Genomic DNA, 13707 nt, shown 5'->3' with positions numbered 1-13707 from the left:
CTGTGCCACAGATGACTACAACGACGCTGCCGCCGCTGGCAGCCGGAGCAGCAGCGGCAGAAGCAGCGACGCCAGGAACACACGGCGTATGCTTTATATGGAAAGAGTACTTTGGGTGGCCATTGCTCTCCGCCGCAGCTGGATGGTTGGATTGTTTGCTCTCCACTGCCCCAGCAGTTGGCCTGGGGATCGTTAAGAGCTACAACAAATGGTCGCCAATCTCGACTGGTTCTGGATTCCCGCTTCACGCTGACACTGTTGCCATTGTGTTGCACAGCTTGAGGTCCGCGTCCGCGTCGATGTCGTCAGCTTCAGCTTCAACGTCAACGCCTACGCCTACGTCTGCCGCACAGCTGGCGTCTCGGCGAGCGTCGCTGCTCTGCGTAGCAGTTCTTTAGTACTTTGCTTAATTTCTCTGATTAACTGGCAGAGGGGGAAAAAAAGTAAATAAAAAGCAGAGGCACGCGTTCGGTTCACGCCCCTAGGAGGCACTTTCTCCGCCCCATGGCTTACATAATGTCTGCTGGGGCTTATCGGCCTGCTCTTATCGTCCCACTGGCGGTGGGTGGTGGCAGGCTCTGGCCCAGAAGCGACTGGGTTAACACCGTTTACACCGTTGGACGGACGCCGGGGACGTCATGTCACAACATTATATAACCGCAGAGCAGAACCGAACAGAGATACAGACTCTGTGTCTTGTCCTAGCTCGAAGCCTCATTTACATGCTTTTTATTGCCACTGCCAGCACACTCACCTGTCACCTGCAGACGCCGAAGCCAGCGCAGACGCCAGAGTTAGCGTCACCGTCACCGTCGCCGTCAGCGGCAGCTGTGGCCCCATCAAATCTGCGGCCGAGCTGCTGTCTCCCGGCATTTGTCTTGATGTGGGGCATGCCTCGGTGCGCCCCTGACGAGGACGTCGCCAACCTGATGAGATTAAAAGCGAATTAAGCGCCATGAACAGCAACAGCAACGGCAACAAAATGGTAAAAAAAGTAAACGAAGTCTTGGCAAACAGCAAGCGGCAAGCGGCATTATGTTTATTTAATGCCTGCGACTGTGAACTTAATGAAGTCTTTAATTCTTAATGCAAGTTCATTGCTTATTTGAATGGCCAGCGAGGTGTGTGGGCATGGCCGTGTTCATGCGGAAGTAGGATGGGGATGGAGATGGTGATGGTGAGGCCGACATCTTGATTCATTGCATACTTTGCGGGTGCGAAAAATTGAACCGGAAATGCCGGAACAGCAGACCAAAAAACTGGTTGAAGAGCTGTTTATTGTGTGTGCCAAAACACACAATTTAAGCTTATTTCAGATCAATAAATACCATGCATAATTTCCACTTTTAATGCTCGTACTTTTAAAATTTATTTTTGGTCTAAAGATTACGCACAACAGGTGTGCTTCAGCAGCGTTCCCACACATCTGCAGCTGGATTGGGATTAAAATCCTCTCAGCTCATCATATGACGACCAGCAACAACAGCAGCTTGTTGTACATGAGCATGAACATTCCACACAAAATTGAAAGCATTCTTCCAGGCGCACACTTAAATTAGCATCTGAATAAACTGTATGGCAACCAGACATAAGCGCTTCAAACTCTCGAAACTCGTACTTAGAAAACTTGCTCCCCTCCCCAACATCCAACAGGAGCAACAATTTTTGTGATGTCAGAAAACTTTCGACGTGATTGAAATGCTTTTTAATTTATCATCAAAATCATTTCATTGCGTCAAAAATGTTTGGGTGCCGTCGAAGTGCACAAAAGGCTTCCACATCCATCCATCCATCCATCCATCCACCTACATATATGTACATATATTCGTATAAAGGGAAAAGCAGCGAACGACACGCCCAATCTTACGGGGACATTGCGCTTAACCTTTTTGCGTGGGTTTGGTTCATTTTTGGCATAATCATGCGACAGGGATTACAAGGCTCACCCAGGGACGCAAACAGTGGATCAACAGTGGAGAAAACTTGTCAAAATTGGTGCGGCTACAACTGATTTCGACCCCATTCTGACAGTTTAACGTTCCCATCAGCATTGGGCTTCAGTAAAGTTTTAAAAGTAGCCTCAACTTTTGGTCTGAGGGACGAGAAAGGTCCCACGGTTTCGCAGTCAACTTGTGCCGAAAATGATGGATTATCGCCTTTTTGTGCTAACGTTCACATGTTTTTATTTACCAGTAAGTATACGTATGTATGTGTGTGTGTAGGATATAACACACACATACATACGTATACAGCTTTCAGTTTTGGGTGCAGTTTCCATTCCCCAGAAGCCTGACCCTTTTTGGGGGAAGCTGTCGCCACTGAGGGACGGCGCACAAGAATTAATAAATGTAAATCCGCATGAGAGTGCCCGAAAAAAATAAGCAACGGCGATACTTAAGCCACACAAAAGACCACACTAATCGCTTTTTTCTGTTGTTGCTGTTGCTCTTAGCTGTTAGCTGTAGGGTGGGGTCCGGTCCGGGCCGGTCCGGTCCGGTCCGGTCAGGTCCGGATCCAGATTCATCCGGAAAAGGGAATGGAAATGGGATTTGGATCCCTGCACCAGAAACAGAACCGAGAAGAACCAATGGAGAGCCGGCGACATAACTTTTACACAGCTTTCGCTATTTAATCATTCAAATTGACTTTTTTCTTGCCTTGCCTGATGGACGTTAATTTTGAAATCCCTTTTTAAATGGCGCTCCCTCTGAAGCACCCACGTCCCCCACATTCACCCTTTGGCTGTTCCGCCTCCGTGGGCCGGTTAGTCCGTAACTTCGCTTTACGCTTGCGGCTTATAAGTTTTTTAGCCTTCGCTCATTTCATTTTTTCACGAATATTCTTTTTGTTTTGTCCGCTGGCTCACTTAGAATGCGCTGAGTTTGCATTTGGCTTTCATTTTAGCATTTCACCATTTCACCGAGCGCGCCTTTCCACCGTTCGACTCTCCATTTTTTTAGTTTTTTAATCAAGATGTTTTAAATGCGGCCACCCACGCCAGTCCAGTGAATGATGGATTCTTTTTTGTCTTCGTTGCCGCCCTCTGGTGAGTGGGTTGCCGTGGGGATGGGGCTAAAGTAAACAGAAAGTTGGTTCGTGGGTTCGGCAAAGATTTATGCAGATAATAAAATGAGTCTTCAAATGAATAATCAAGTTTTCCATGGCCCAGGCCCAACCACAGGCACAGGGACTGGCTCGGACTGGGCCTGGGCCTGGGACTAGGGCGTATCCCTGCTGCCGTTCATCTGTTCATAATTAAGGTCCGTCCTTGAGCCGAGCTCTGGCCACTCAATGATAGCGCAACTTTTTGAAAGCAATACAAAATTCCTGAACCAAACATGGCCAAAGCATTCGAGTCAAGGACTGCACCATTTTAGCCACCCGCCGACGCTGACGGGCATCTTAAAGTGGTCTAGGAATTTAAGCAATTACCTGGTGAAACTTTATAGAAAATGAAATTTTCTAGTGCCTCACCGTTTTATTACCATCGCCAGAGTCAGAGTCCAGTCCTGAGTCCGAGCTATTGTGTCCTGCAGGTGCAGGTGCAGGACAATAAAACGCCGCAAACTGCGGGGCGGCCATAACTTTACAATAACTAAACGTCGCTTCCGCGAAAGTGAAGCCTGTTGTTGGTACGGCGGTGCGGAGGGTCGGTGGGGCGGTGGGGCGGTGGTCATGGCCACAGTCAAAGCTGCAACTTGTTAGACCTCCTCAGACTGGAGAGGTGGGGTTTTTTTTGTTTTCCTTTTATTAAGTTCCATGAAAAATGTGATTTTTACGCGCCGCTGCAGCTGCCACAGCAAAATCCATTGTGAGGGAAATAGTACTCGGCAGTCGCAGGCCCAGTCCCAGCCCCAGTCCCGAACTTGTCAGTCCTCTGGACACACTTGTTGCCTTTGTTGAGATACAAAATTAACTTTTACGCTTTATTACCACAAGAATGGTGAAACAAAACAAATCTCAAGTTGCAAGTTGCACTACCACTCTCTCTCTTTCGCCTCCTGCAACTGCCACACCATAGACTTCTGTTTTGTTTCTATTTTGTTTGGTTTTGCCTTTTTGTCGACTGCATCCGGAGGCCATCAAAATTGCCGGAAGCGCGCGCCGGGCAGTCAGTGGCATTGTCATCAACTCAATTACATTTGCGACTCCTTGCCCCGGCAACAATTGCAGAGAAGGAAACCCAGTCGCGGCCCCAGGCCCGGTCCCGGTCCCGGTCCCGTTCTCGGCCCCGGTCGCAGTCCCCGTCCATTGTTCCCTGACTGATGACAGAGCCTTCTAAACAAGCCGCACAATACGCACAGCGTCGCTGGCTTTTATCTGGCCGTTCCTCTGCTCCTTTGTGTCCCGACTCGTGTGACGAATGCGACAGGAAGCACCCGGAGTCTTGATAGTCGTCAGTCCCCGGCACAGAAAAAAGCCATCCAGCAAGGGAAGAGTTCTGCACCTTTCCGTGCACATATCTATGGCGCCATAATTTACTGCTTCCCCCCGTCTGCTGGTAATCTATGGCTGCCGTTGCCGCTGCCACTGCTGCTGCCGCTGGCGCTGCTGCTGCCGCTGCGGTTGCTGCTGCTGCTGCGGCGGAAATGTTTCACAGAGATTAGCACAACATGTCAGCATTTTGATTTACCTGCATGCCACGAGATTTGCCTTGCCCCAACCCCAATCCCAAGGAACATTCAACCCCCCGAGCTAAGCTCTTCCCGTGAGAGGATGAGGAGGCTCATGCTCCTGCTACTTCTCATCGAATCAGTATCGGTATCGGAATCGGTATCTCGGTATCATTAGCCAAGTTTATGTTTGCTTCTCCATTTCCAATGCAAATTGAAACGACTGCGATGCTGCGAGGGAGCGGCAAGGGCTCAGCACCAATTGATTCTTGAGCGGATTATCCAGGCAGAGATATGTACCGGTATGCACCAGATGTGTGCCCCGTCGCAGCCATCGTTGTGCCTTCATCTTGTTTTGATGCCTGCTGCAGGGCGTCATGGTGAGTCGAGGTGGCATTGAGCCCCTCTCCACTCCGAGGCATCGTTCGGTTGCAGTGCTCAGCTGTCCGCTTTTGCGAAGGAGTCTCCACTGCGTGATGTCGTTGAGGTAGCAGCTGTCCAGGATCACTTCCAGCTGGGACACATTGTCCGTGCGTCTGGCATGCAGACAGCGATAGCCATTCTTCAGAGTGCCCATCGCCGAGAGCTCGTTAAAGTGCGCCCTGATATGAAGGATTCTTTTGATGAAGAGTCACGAATACCGAATATCTGTCGGCAAACAACTCACTTTAGTTCGGGGCTCACATGCCGCAGATACCAATCGAAGCGTTGACACCGGAGCTCCAGCTTCAGCTGTCGGAGCAGGTCCTCGTCCTGGTTGGTGTGAAACAATGGAATCTGCCTGGCCGCCGGCTTGAGTACGTAGAACATATTTTTGTACTCGTCCAGCCAGGAGTCGGCTATGATTTTTGAATTGCTGCGGGACAAGGAAGACGAAGGGGGAATGGGCGATTCAATCAGCATGCGATAGGAATGTTCATATTAAACGGATGCTGCGATGAAATAAATTGAAAAATACCAATCGTCGGTGCGCTCATTTCACACCTAAACCCCAATCCCATAACCCCACAACCTACTGTAGATAGGTGGCATGGGCGGTGCTCGATTCGTGGTTAAACTGCGGCGGGAAGTCGAAGGCATGTCGAGGGCGAAAGATGTGTCCGATTCGACTGCAGGGCACGATCTCAATTTGTCCACCGCAAAGCCACAATTTAATGGCCAGCTCGATGGATTCGCCGCCCCAGATCTGCAAGAGAGACAAAAAGCCAGCTAGCTAGAGAGGAATTGTTGTGGCTGCAAGCGTCACTCAGGGTCACTCAGGGTGGAGCAGTGAAGCTGAGCACTCTGCCATGCCGTCTTACTGCCATGGCCTGACATTAGCAATTAGCGCAGTTGGCACAAGTTAATTAGGTCTGCGCCCTCAACCCTTGCCTCGAGCTCACCTTCAAGTTTGGGTTGAAGCACCGCAGCTTAAGGAACCAGTCGCGTGAGATCATCAGCACGCCCCCGGAAAAGGCTGGACTCTTGAACGGCTGCTCTGGGGCCTCCTTCGCGGACAGCTCGCGCTTCAGCCAGTGGAAGTGCAGGTTCCAGTCGAAGCCCCCCTTGACCATGTCGTTGCCACTTCTGTAGCTCAAGGTCGCGGGGTCAATGTGGTCAAGCAACGGGCTGACCGCCAGCGTCGCGTTCAGCGACAGTCGATCCAGCAGAGGCTCCAGCCAGTCCTCGTTGACCTCGCAATGACTGTCCAGAAAGAGGAGGTAATGGCCGCTGGCCGCCTCGGCTCCCCTATTGCGGGACCAAATCATGCCCTGGCGCTGCAAATTACGAAGGAATATGAACGACAGGCGAGCCCGGGTGGCATACATTTTTTCCATCAGCTTCTGGAGCTCCTCCAGCAGAGACACTGAAATGGAAGAGTGGAGGAATACTCGTATTCACAGATTCGATTGAAGACGTGGCGACAGGGAAGACGTACCATCCTGACTGGCATCATCTATGAGGATAAGCTCGTGCAGATAGTCCTCCGGCGTGCGGCTAACCAGGGATATGATCGTTCTCAGAAGCATGGAACGGGCTTCGTTGTAGAAACTGATTACCACGCTCACTTTGGCACGAGAGGAGTGTGGCAGGTTGTAGGTGCGTTTGGAATCACAGCTGTCCAGGGGAAAATAAAAATGTGAATACTCTGGGGGTCCCCCAATCCATTACTCACCTTTCGTGTCGTGTCCTGGGCAGGCTTCGTATTGCCCCCACTGTATCACTCAGCTGGAGATTGTACTGGTAATTCGCGCCCGGTTGTTCGGGTGTGTGCGAAATGAACTCTCGCCATCCGAAGAGACGATTCTCTTTGCCAGTACCTCGATGTAGTAGCAGCTAATAGAAAACAGTATTCTGAATAAGACCAAAATATATCCCTTCTTAAGTCTACTCACTCTGCCAGTGATGGTATCCTCGAGGACCCCATTCCGCAGGAAAACTATGAGAAACACAAACTGACAGATCACAAAGCACAAGGCACAGATCATGCACACTTGCAGCCGGTGATGGGGTATGCAGCCGGACATGGCCTATATGGAGAACTAAAGCGACTACACATCGCGCCGTCACCACTCGACGCGGAAATCAGACCGAAACTAAACCGTGTACAATTAAGCTCTCACGGTTCGCCTCGAATGAAGTTCCACTGCCTGTGGCACCGCTTTCTTGTTTAGCTTCCAATGTCTTCACATGTGTGGTTTTCTGTTGTATTTTTCGATAGCACTGATTATGTCGTCACATGCAGAGAGTTGAGCGATTGTATCGAATGCCACATTCGTGACCTGCTCTTCAGCCACCCCCACCCCACACAGTCGTATCGACCGTGTTCTGTCACACTTGTCATTGATAAATGCTCGATAAGTTTGGCAAATATTTGTGTGCAGCTCGCAAGGTGTTAATTGCAGCACACGGCAACAATCTATTACCCATGGGCTGTCATGTCCATGGATGGGGCTAGACAGGGGGATTGCCAGGGCGCTTCAGACACCTCAGCAAACGCATGTTGCCGATAGCCATTGGCATTAGTTTCCATCAAACATTTACAGGTTTTTTTCTAACCAAGTGATAAACGAACTGCGAGTGAATGATATTGATACATGTATGAGCAAAATTTGTCCGCGCAGGGTACGTGCGGGATAAAAGGTATATTCGGCTACTAAATACTAGATCAAGTTTAATTCAAATTTTTCTGCATCTAAAATCGAGTAAAACTTGACCTTGAGTCTTGTAAAGCTCTTTTGTTACAACGTAAACGATTCGTAATAGTATGATCCGCTTCGAATCGAGACTTGTGTGGATAGAGCTGTACAGATCTGTTTCCAGGCCGGGCGGAACAATTTTAAGGAGACACTGCGTCAAATAAGTTCTCCAACAATTGTTGTTCCTTATACACCAATATATAGTATACCGATTTCCAGTCAACATATCATCTAACTCAGTAATTTTCAAATGATGGTGTGAGAGTAAAAGGCAAAAATTTGGATTAACATTAATGCTAATGGACTCTTCAAGGGTATTTTCAGGCAGGGACTGAGAGGCAGAGGCAACACCTCTCATTTGATTACATTATTTTTGCATTATAATTGCATTATTTGCCCTCTGCCCGGAATAAATGTATGTATGAATATTTTGCAATTCATATTTTGCTGGGCAAAAATTAATCGACTGTAATGATTTGCGCTATTTTCCCAGATCCACCTTCACCAAACTGCCCACCCATTAGCGTTCTGATTTGTTTTATTTGCCTTTCATGAAAGTAATTGCTGTTGACTCGAATGCGGAACATAATAATGTGATAGACCTGCAAATATACATTGACTATAGACTATAGACTATAGACTATAGACTGTTCCGTGGCAATCAGTTTATGGCAAATAAATTGATGCATCGAGGATTTATATGGAGATGGAGGCTGTACATCCAAAGAGAAGTCAGTGTCAGATCGGAGTGAATTAAATTGGCTACCAAATGGCCAGCACTTTCATTGAGTTGAGATTCAGTGGTCAGGGCTCAATGGTCGCCGGGCAGTGACTGAACCCGTCGTTGCCTCTGACTCCACCACTCGCGCATATTGGCATTCCCTCTTTATGGCCTTTTGCTGCTGCCATAAATATTTCAAAGCCCAACGTCGCTTTGGTTGCCATGCACACAGCACAGCACAGAGCACAAAGAGGAGAAAAGGCAATGGTAACAACTGCTATCCACACACTAGACCATTGTCCATATTGGTCAGTGTCTGTCCGTGCTCCGTGCTCCGTGCTCTGTTGTTTGTTCCTTTTCTGACCCTCTCGGGCTATCCTTTTGCGGGTGTGCTCTCGCTCTGATGTGATTTTATTTAAAATTGTTAGGCAAAGCGGAAGTAACTCATTCAGTTAGCAACAAAATCAGGCGCCCTGTTTTGTGCCCCTACCCTGCCTCCATTCTTCTCCCATCCTGCTCGGCTAAATTGGAGTGTGACTTCCGCATTGCATTAGGGCTATACTTAGTTGTTACTGCTGTAGCTGTGGCTGTGGCTGTAACTATAGCTGGAGCTGGAGCTGTGGCTGCCGTCCAGTTGCTGATTGACTTACGTGCCTCTCGTTTTCCTCTCCGTTTTCGGTTTGCCGTGGTAGATTTTTTGCCCAGTTTTTACGTGCAGCGGAAATGCATTTTTCCAGTCACGTTTCCTCGGGCCCAGACAGACTCCGCGCCAGAGCTCCAGCTGCTGTTGTTGGAGCTCATCCAACCCACGCCGGCAGTGGCTGCAGGTAAGACATACACCTCCACTGAGTGGCAACGACATCCAAAGATTCTTTTGTTTTCGGTTGCCTGGCAGGGGAATTTATTAAGCCGGGCGTGATCTATGCTCTCTGGCTGTGTGAACTAAAGTGCCTTGTAATGGAGGTGGATCTTCCTTCCGCAGCCGTCTACCTAATTGTATGCCAGGTCGCGTATGCAGCTTAGCAATTAATGGAGGCAGACGAGCCAATTCAAGGGCTCCCAGGGAGACAAAATTCGATATTCAATATGTTTTCAATTTGCCGTTTTTCTCGTCCTTTGGTTTTTTTTCTGTTGCCTTGCCTTTGGTCGTATCAAAGGCAATCGCAAAAGCCGTAAAACAAATAAAAATAAAACGAAATTATGCCAATAAATGAATTATAAGGCACACGCACAGCGCTCCACGCACTACGCACCACGAGGCGTATACGCAACGCTAGTCAAAGAAGCGGGGCGACAATGCCTAAGTGGCATGTAAATGCCTGCCAGAGTCTATATAAGCGTGTGTAGCAGCGCGGGTGTGTGGCCATGATTATTATATGGCCACTCACACATATGCGTGTTTCTGTGTGCGTTATGATAATGTTAACAGCCTCCGACAGAGGCACGGGAACAGGAACAGGCTCACTGGCACTGCCAGGCTCAGGCTTCTAAAATTTTATTAGCAAGCGGCTTATGGAACTTTGAAAATAATAACAAAAGCATCCCAAAACCAGCAACAGCGAGAGAGAGTGCCCCTCTCCCCACCTCTCCCATTCCCACTCTGTCTTACTCTCTCGCTTTCACTCTCTCTCTCTCTCTTGGTGGCCATAAAGAATATTGAGGAAATTGCTTTCTTTGCACTCGAAATGCTCCACAGACCCAGACCCAGAGCCGGCCAGAGTCTGCCGCTTAGCAGGGTGCACTCATTTCGAAATTGTTGCGTATTATCGTAAAATTTTACGCACACTCAGCCAACCCACACACACTACACACTCACAGACTCTCACGCTCACACGCGCTCCAAGGACGTGCGCACACATACAAATGCGTTCTGTGGGTAACAGTTTTTCCCGCTTTTCTTTTGTTTTCGGCTCTCTTTTTTTTCATTTTGCAGACGACCGCATTTTTCTTGCCAAATATTTCCATATCTGGCTGCAGTTCCATGTGTGTGCGAGCCGTGCGTATGTGTTGGTTAAAAATATTTACAAAAACAAAACAAAAGATTGCGATTTGTTTATTGTGCCGCCATTTTATGAACTGTGGTCGCGCTCTTGAATTATTTAGTTTAATTTAACAAAGTGCTCTTGCCATAAAGTGATATGTGGCTAATTCGCCCGGGCCTGCGTCTCGCCAGTCCACAAACTTTAGGGGAGAAACATTCCTTTCAGCATGAAAAAAAGCCTAGAAAGGAAGACTTATTTTGGGGGCCAAGGCTTTAGATTCCCTGAACAATCGACGTTCGTTGCTATACCAGGTCTCTAATATAGTGAATCGAAAAAGCTGTCCTTCTGGTCCAAGCCATGACACCCTCTTTGAGTGTACAAAAAGAAAGAAAAAAAAGAACTCTGCACATGGATGGAAATATAATTTCAATGATTTTCCATTTCGATTTTAGTAGTGGAGACAGGAGGTAGATGGCCAAAGCGAAAAACCATTTTAATGATGTTTACACAGCTCCCATGCACCTGTCAACATCTCCCACTCCCCTCTCTCACTCTCTCTCTTTCTGTCACTGTACATGTATATGCCTGCCTCTCTTGCAAACCCACTAAGCCCCACCGTCTGTCGCTGCCTGTGTAACATTTTGCGCTTTATTGCGATTGACTAGAACTTTTCACTATGCCCGACGGAGTACTTTAGTTGATGACATTATCGCTGCAATACAAAAGGTTTTTTCCTGCTGCCACTTCATTTCTGTGTCCTGTGTTTGTCAAGTTTTTCTTTTATTTTTCTTCTTTTTGTCGGGGGGCCTTGGTTTTCTCAATGAAGCTGGGAAGGAATCCCCTGTCTGCGCCTGTGCCTAAGCGTCTGCGCGTTTAATGCTTCTTTTGGGGAACTTTGATTCAACGGCGCGCGGCTGTAGCAATTTTTCATTAATTTGATTGAACATCAGCCGAGCAGGCGAAACGGAAATGAGGCTGAACAATTTAATGTCATATTTTCATTTGATCTTCAGGAACTTGAACTTGGTTTGGGGAATCGGAATCATTTACAAAAACGAGGCAACGACCCCTCATGAAATCCAAATAAATTGGAATGCTCTAAAGATGAACCTCATTGATACACAAACCTGCACCATGTAATGCCATAGAAGGCATGTTCTAAGAATCATTTCAATTTATTAAACTTATATATGCATTGAAATTATTAGAATATCTCTTTGTCGATTCCCGAAAGTCGAACCGAATTCAGCTTCTCGCTAATGAACCGCTTCTGATCGATCAGCCGCACATAGACATCGGCAATGCTGGCACTCGGACAGTTGTGCCCCAGAATATTCATGCCACAGAAGCTGCCCTCATGGACATAGGGCAGGCCAAAGCTACGGATACATTTCTTGGAAGTCTGGGTATTGACAATGCAACTGGTGTAGTTCTTGATGACAAGGCCGTTGGGATCCTGGACCTTGCCCTTGCACTCATCATCCATTAACTGGGCGACTCGACTTTTCCTTATGTGGGTCTTGCGGCTATTCCACGCCCACAACTGGACAGGATCCGTCGACTTGACGTGCTGTGGGCATATTGGCGGTGGTTTCGAGAACTCGTCCGTGAGCTCCGCTCCCAGCTTGATGAGAGTAAGCAGCTGCTCAGCCTCTTTCATCGTGTAGTCACTTGCCGGACGGTTGCTTGTCGCATTGTGGCTAGAGCCATCTAACAGTTTTATGGATATTGAAGGTAACGGAGCGTCCATGAGGCAGGTGCTGACCGTGAGCACCTCGTTCTTGTTGACAAGGATCCCATTGCAGACAACCTTCCCACCGGCTATTATTCGCACCACATAGTCATCGAGCGAATCTTTATCATGGTCTGCCTTCACGGTGGTCGATCTGTGTACATGCTCAAAGCCATAATGTCCTTTATTGTAGCCGAAGTGGGGCATCCAGTCCTTCCCGTGGTAATTAAACACGTGTATCTTCCTATTGCCCGCTTTTACTATTTTGTCAGACTTGCATACTATGATCAAGGCATTGAACAGGAGAAGCACCTTCCAAGGCAACATCGCTGCACTCTTTATCTGCATCTGCTGGGCAATAATAGAAATACTTTTCCCTAGTTACGAGACCAGACCAGATTGAAATGGACAATTGATTCGCTTTGCTTTACATCAAGGGGTCTAGAACGAAAGAGCCAAGTGTTTCCAAGGTAAAAACCCCACCAAAGTAAAAACTCTACCACTGAATACCCATTAGAGTATATTTGTACCCACTTTGGGAGTAATGTTTCGCAATTCTCAGATTATATCCTTTTCCAAGTCGGCGTCAATAATGAACTTCATTTTTTCGCCCACAAAGTCTGCTGAATTGAAGACAATGTCATACACGTCGACCCCAAGGGGCCGGGGACAGTTGTGACCCATAACATTGATGCCACAGATCATGCCATTATAGATCAGCGGATTGCCATAGGTTTTCTGGCACTTGGACGAGTGCTTGGTGTTCTTTATGCAGATCATGGTGTCGCGGATCACTTTGCCGCCGGGGTCATTCATGGCCTTCCGGCACTCGGCCAAGGGCAGGACCTCAGTGGTCTGCGTGTGGATGCTGTGCCGGGTGCGTATGTAGGTGGTCAGCTGCACGACGAAGCGGGGCTGCAGCGTGGTGTCGCACAGCTGGGCCGGGCTGAGGGTGACACTTGAGTTGCCGGCAGGATTGCTCAGCTCCAGGACGCTCAAACTCGTCTCACTATCTACATTGAAAAACTCGCTGGAGTTCTTTTGGATTACTGGCATCACCTCGTTCGCGTTGTGAAAGGTCTTGGCAGTGAGATCCTGTACCTTCACATCGACGAAGCAGGTGTTCACCGTGGCGATCAGCCTCTCGGTTATGAGGGTGCCCACGCACAGGAACTGTCCATTGTTGTAGATGCGGACGAGCAGCTTGTGCAGCGGCACCGTCATTCCCATTGTACCCAATTTGATCTTGGGCTCCTCGGATGTGCCAAATACCGGCGTATCCTTCACCTTCGGGTAAAAAGGAATTATGGGCTTGTAGTCGTCCTGTATCCGGTGAGTATGCTGGGGTGAATATTTGTAGAACAGAGAGCGGTGTAAGTGGTACGTGGGCTTCTTTGGCTTTGACCACACCGTCAAGACGGCGAGCATCAGCAGAAATTGCACCAGCAAGAAACGGGACATGGCCATGGCTTGAGGAGTG

The 13707-nt window shown here is 48.3% G+C and overlaps 4 protein-coding genes and 1 long non-coding RNA gene across 5 annotated transcripts in view; 2 read left to right on the top strand and 3 right to left on the bottom strand.

Moving 5' to 3' along the window:
• Window positions 1–413, top strand: part of htt (huntingtin) — a 52737-nt gene extending 52324 nt beyond the window's left edge. The window contains exon 28 of the mRNA XM_033377284.1: window positions 341–413. Within this exon, the coding sequence (XP_033233175.1) occupies window positions 341–398 (58 nt within the window). The 3' untranslated portion in view covers window positions 399–413. The remainder of the gene's footprint in view (window positions 1–340) is intronic.
• Window positions 414–4769: 4356 nt separating this feature from the next.
• LOC6896836 (putative polypeptide N-acetylgalactosaminyltransferase 13) lies at window positions 4770–7312 on the bottom strand. The gene is made up of 7 exons (XM_002137003.3): window positions 6989–7312; window positions 6769–6929; window positions 6532–6710; window positions 5996–6459; window positions 5630–5799; window positions 5281–5469; window positions 4770–5215 (listed from the first exon to the last, which is right to left on the bottom strand). The coding sequence occupies exons 1-7, from the start codon at window positions 7118–7120 to the stop codon at window positions 4798–4800; spliced, it is 1713 nt and encodes a 570-aa protein (XP_002137039.2). The 5' UTR covers window positions 7121–7312; the 3' UTR covers window positions 4770–4797.
• Window positions 7313–8051: 739 nt separating this feature from the next.
• On the top strand, window positions 8052–8423 carry LOC26533473 (uncharacterized). Its single transcript, XR_001451556.2, has 2 exons — window positions 8052–8207; window positions 8286–8423. It is a non-coding gene; the product is annotated as an uncharacterized lncRNA (long non-coding RNA).
• Window positions 8424–11699: 3276 nt separating this feature from the next.
• On the bottom strand, window positions 11700–12434 carry LOC117183390 (uncharacterized). Its single transcript, XM_033377169.1, has one exon. It carries the CDS (start codon window positions 12432–12434, stop codon window positions 11700–11702), a length of 735 nt encoding a protein of 244 aa, XP_033233060.1.
• Window positions 12435–12785: 351 nt separating this feature from the next.
• On the bottom strand, window positions 12786–13694 carry LOC4800629 (seminase-like). Its single transcript, XM_001357832.2, has one exon. The coding sequence runs from the start codon at window positions 13692–13694 to the stop codon at window positions 12786–12788; it is 909 nt and encodes a 302-aa protein (XP_001357869.2).
• Window positions 13695–13707: the final 13 nt, after the last annotated feature.

This window comes from Drosophila pseudoobscura, chromosome 2 (assembly GCF_009870125.1).
Source record: "Drosophila pseudoobscura strain MV-25-SWS-2005 chromosome 2, UCI_Dpse_MV25, whole genome shotgun sequence".
NCBI classification, from domain to species: domain Eukaryota; kingdom Metazoa; phylum Arthropoda; class Insecta; order Diptera; family Drosophilidae; genus Drosophila; species Drosophila pseudoobscura.
This window is presented reverse-complemented; position numbering and strand designations above follow the sequence as displayed.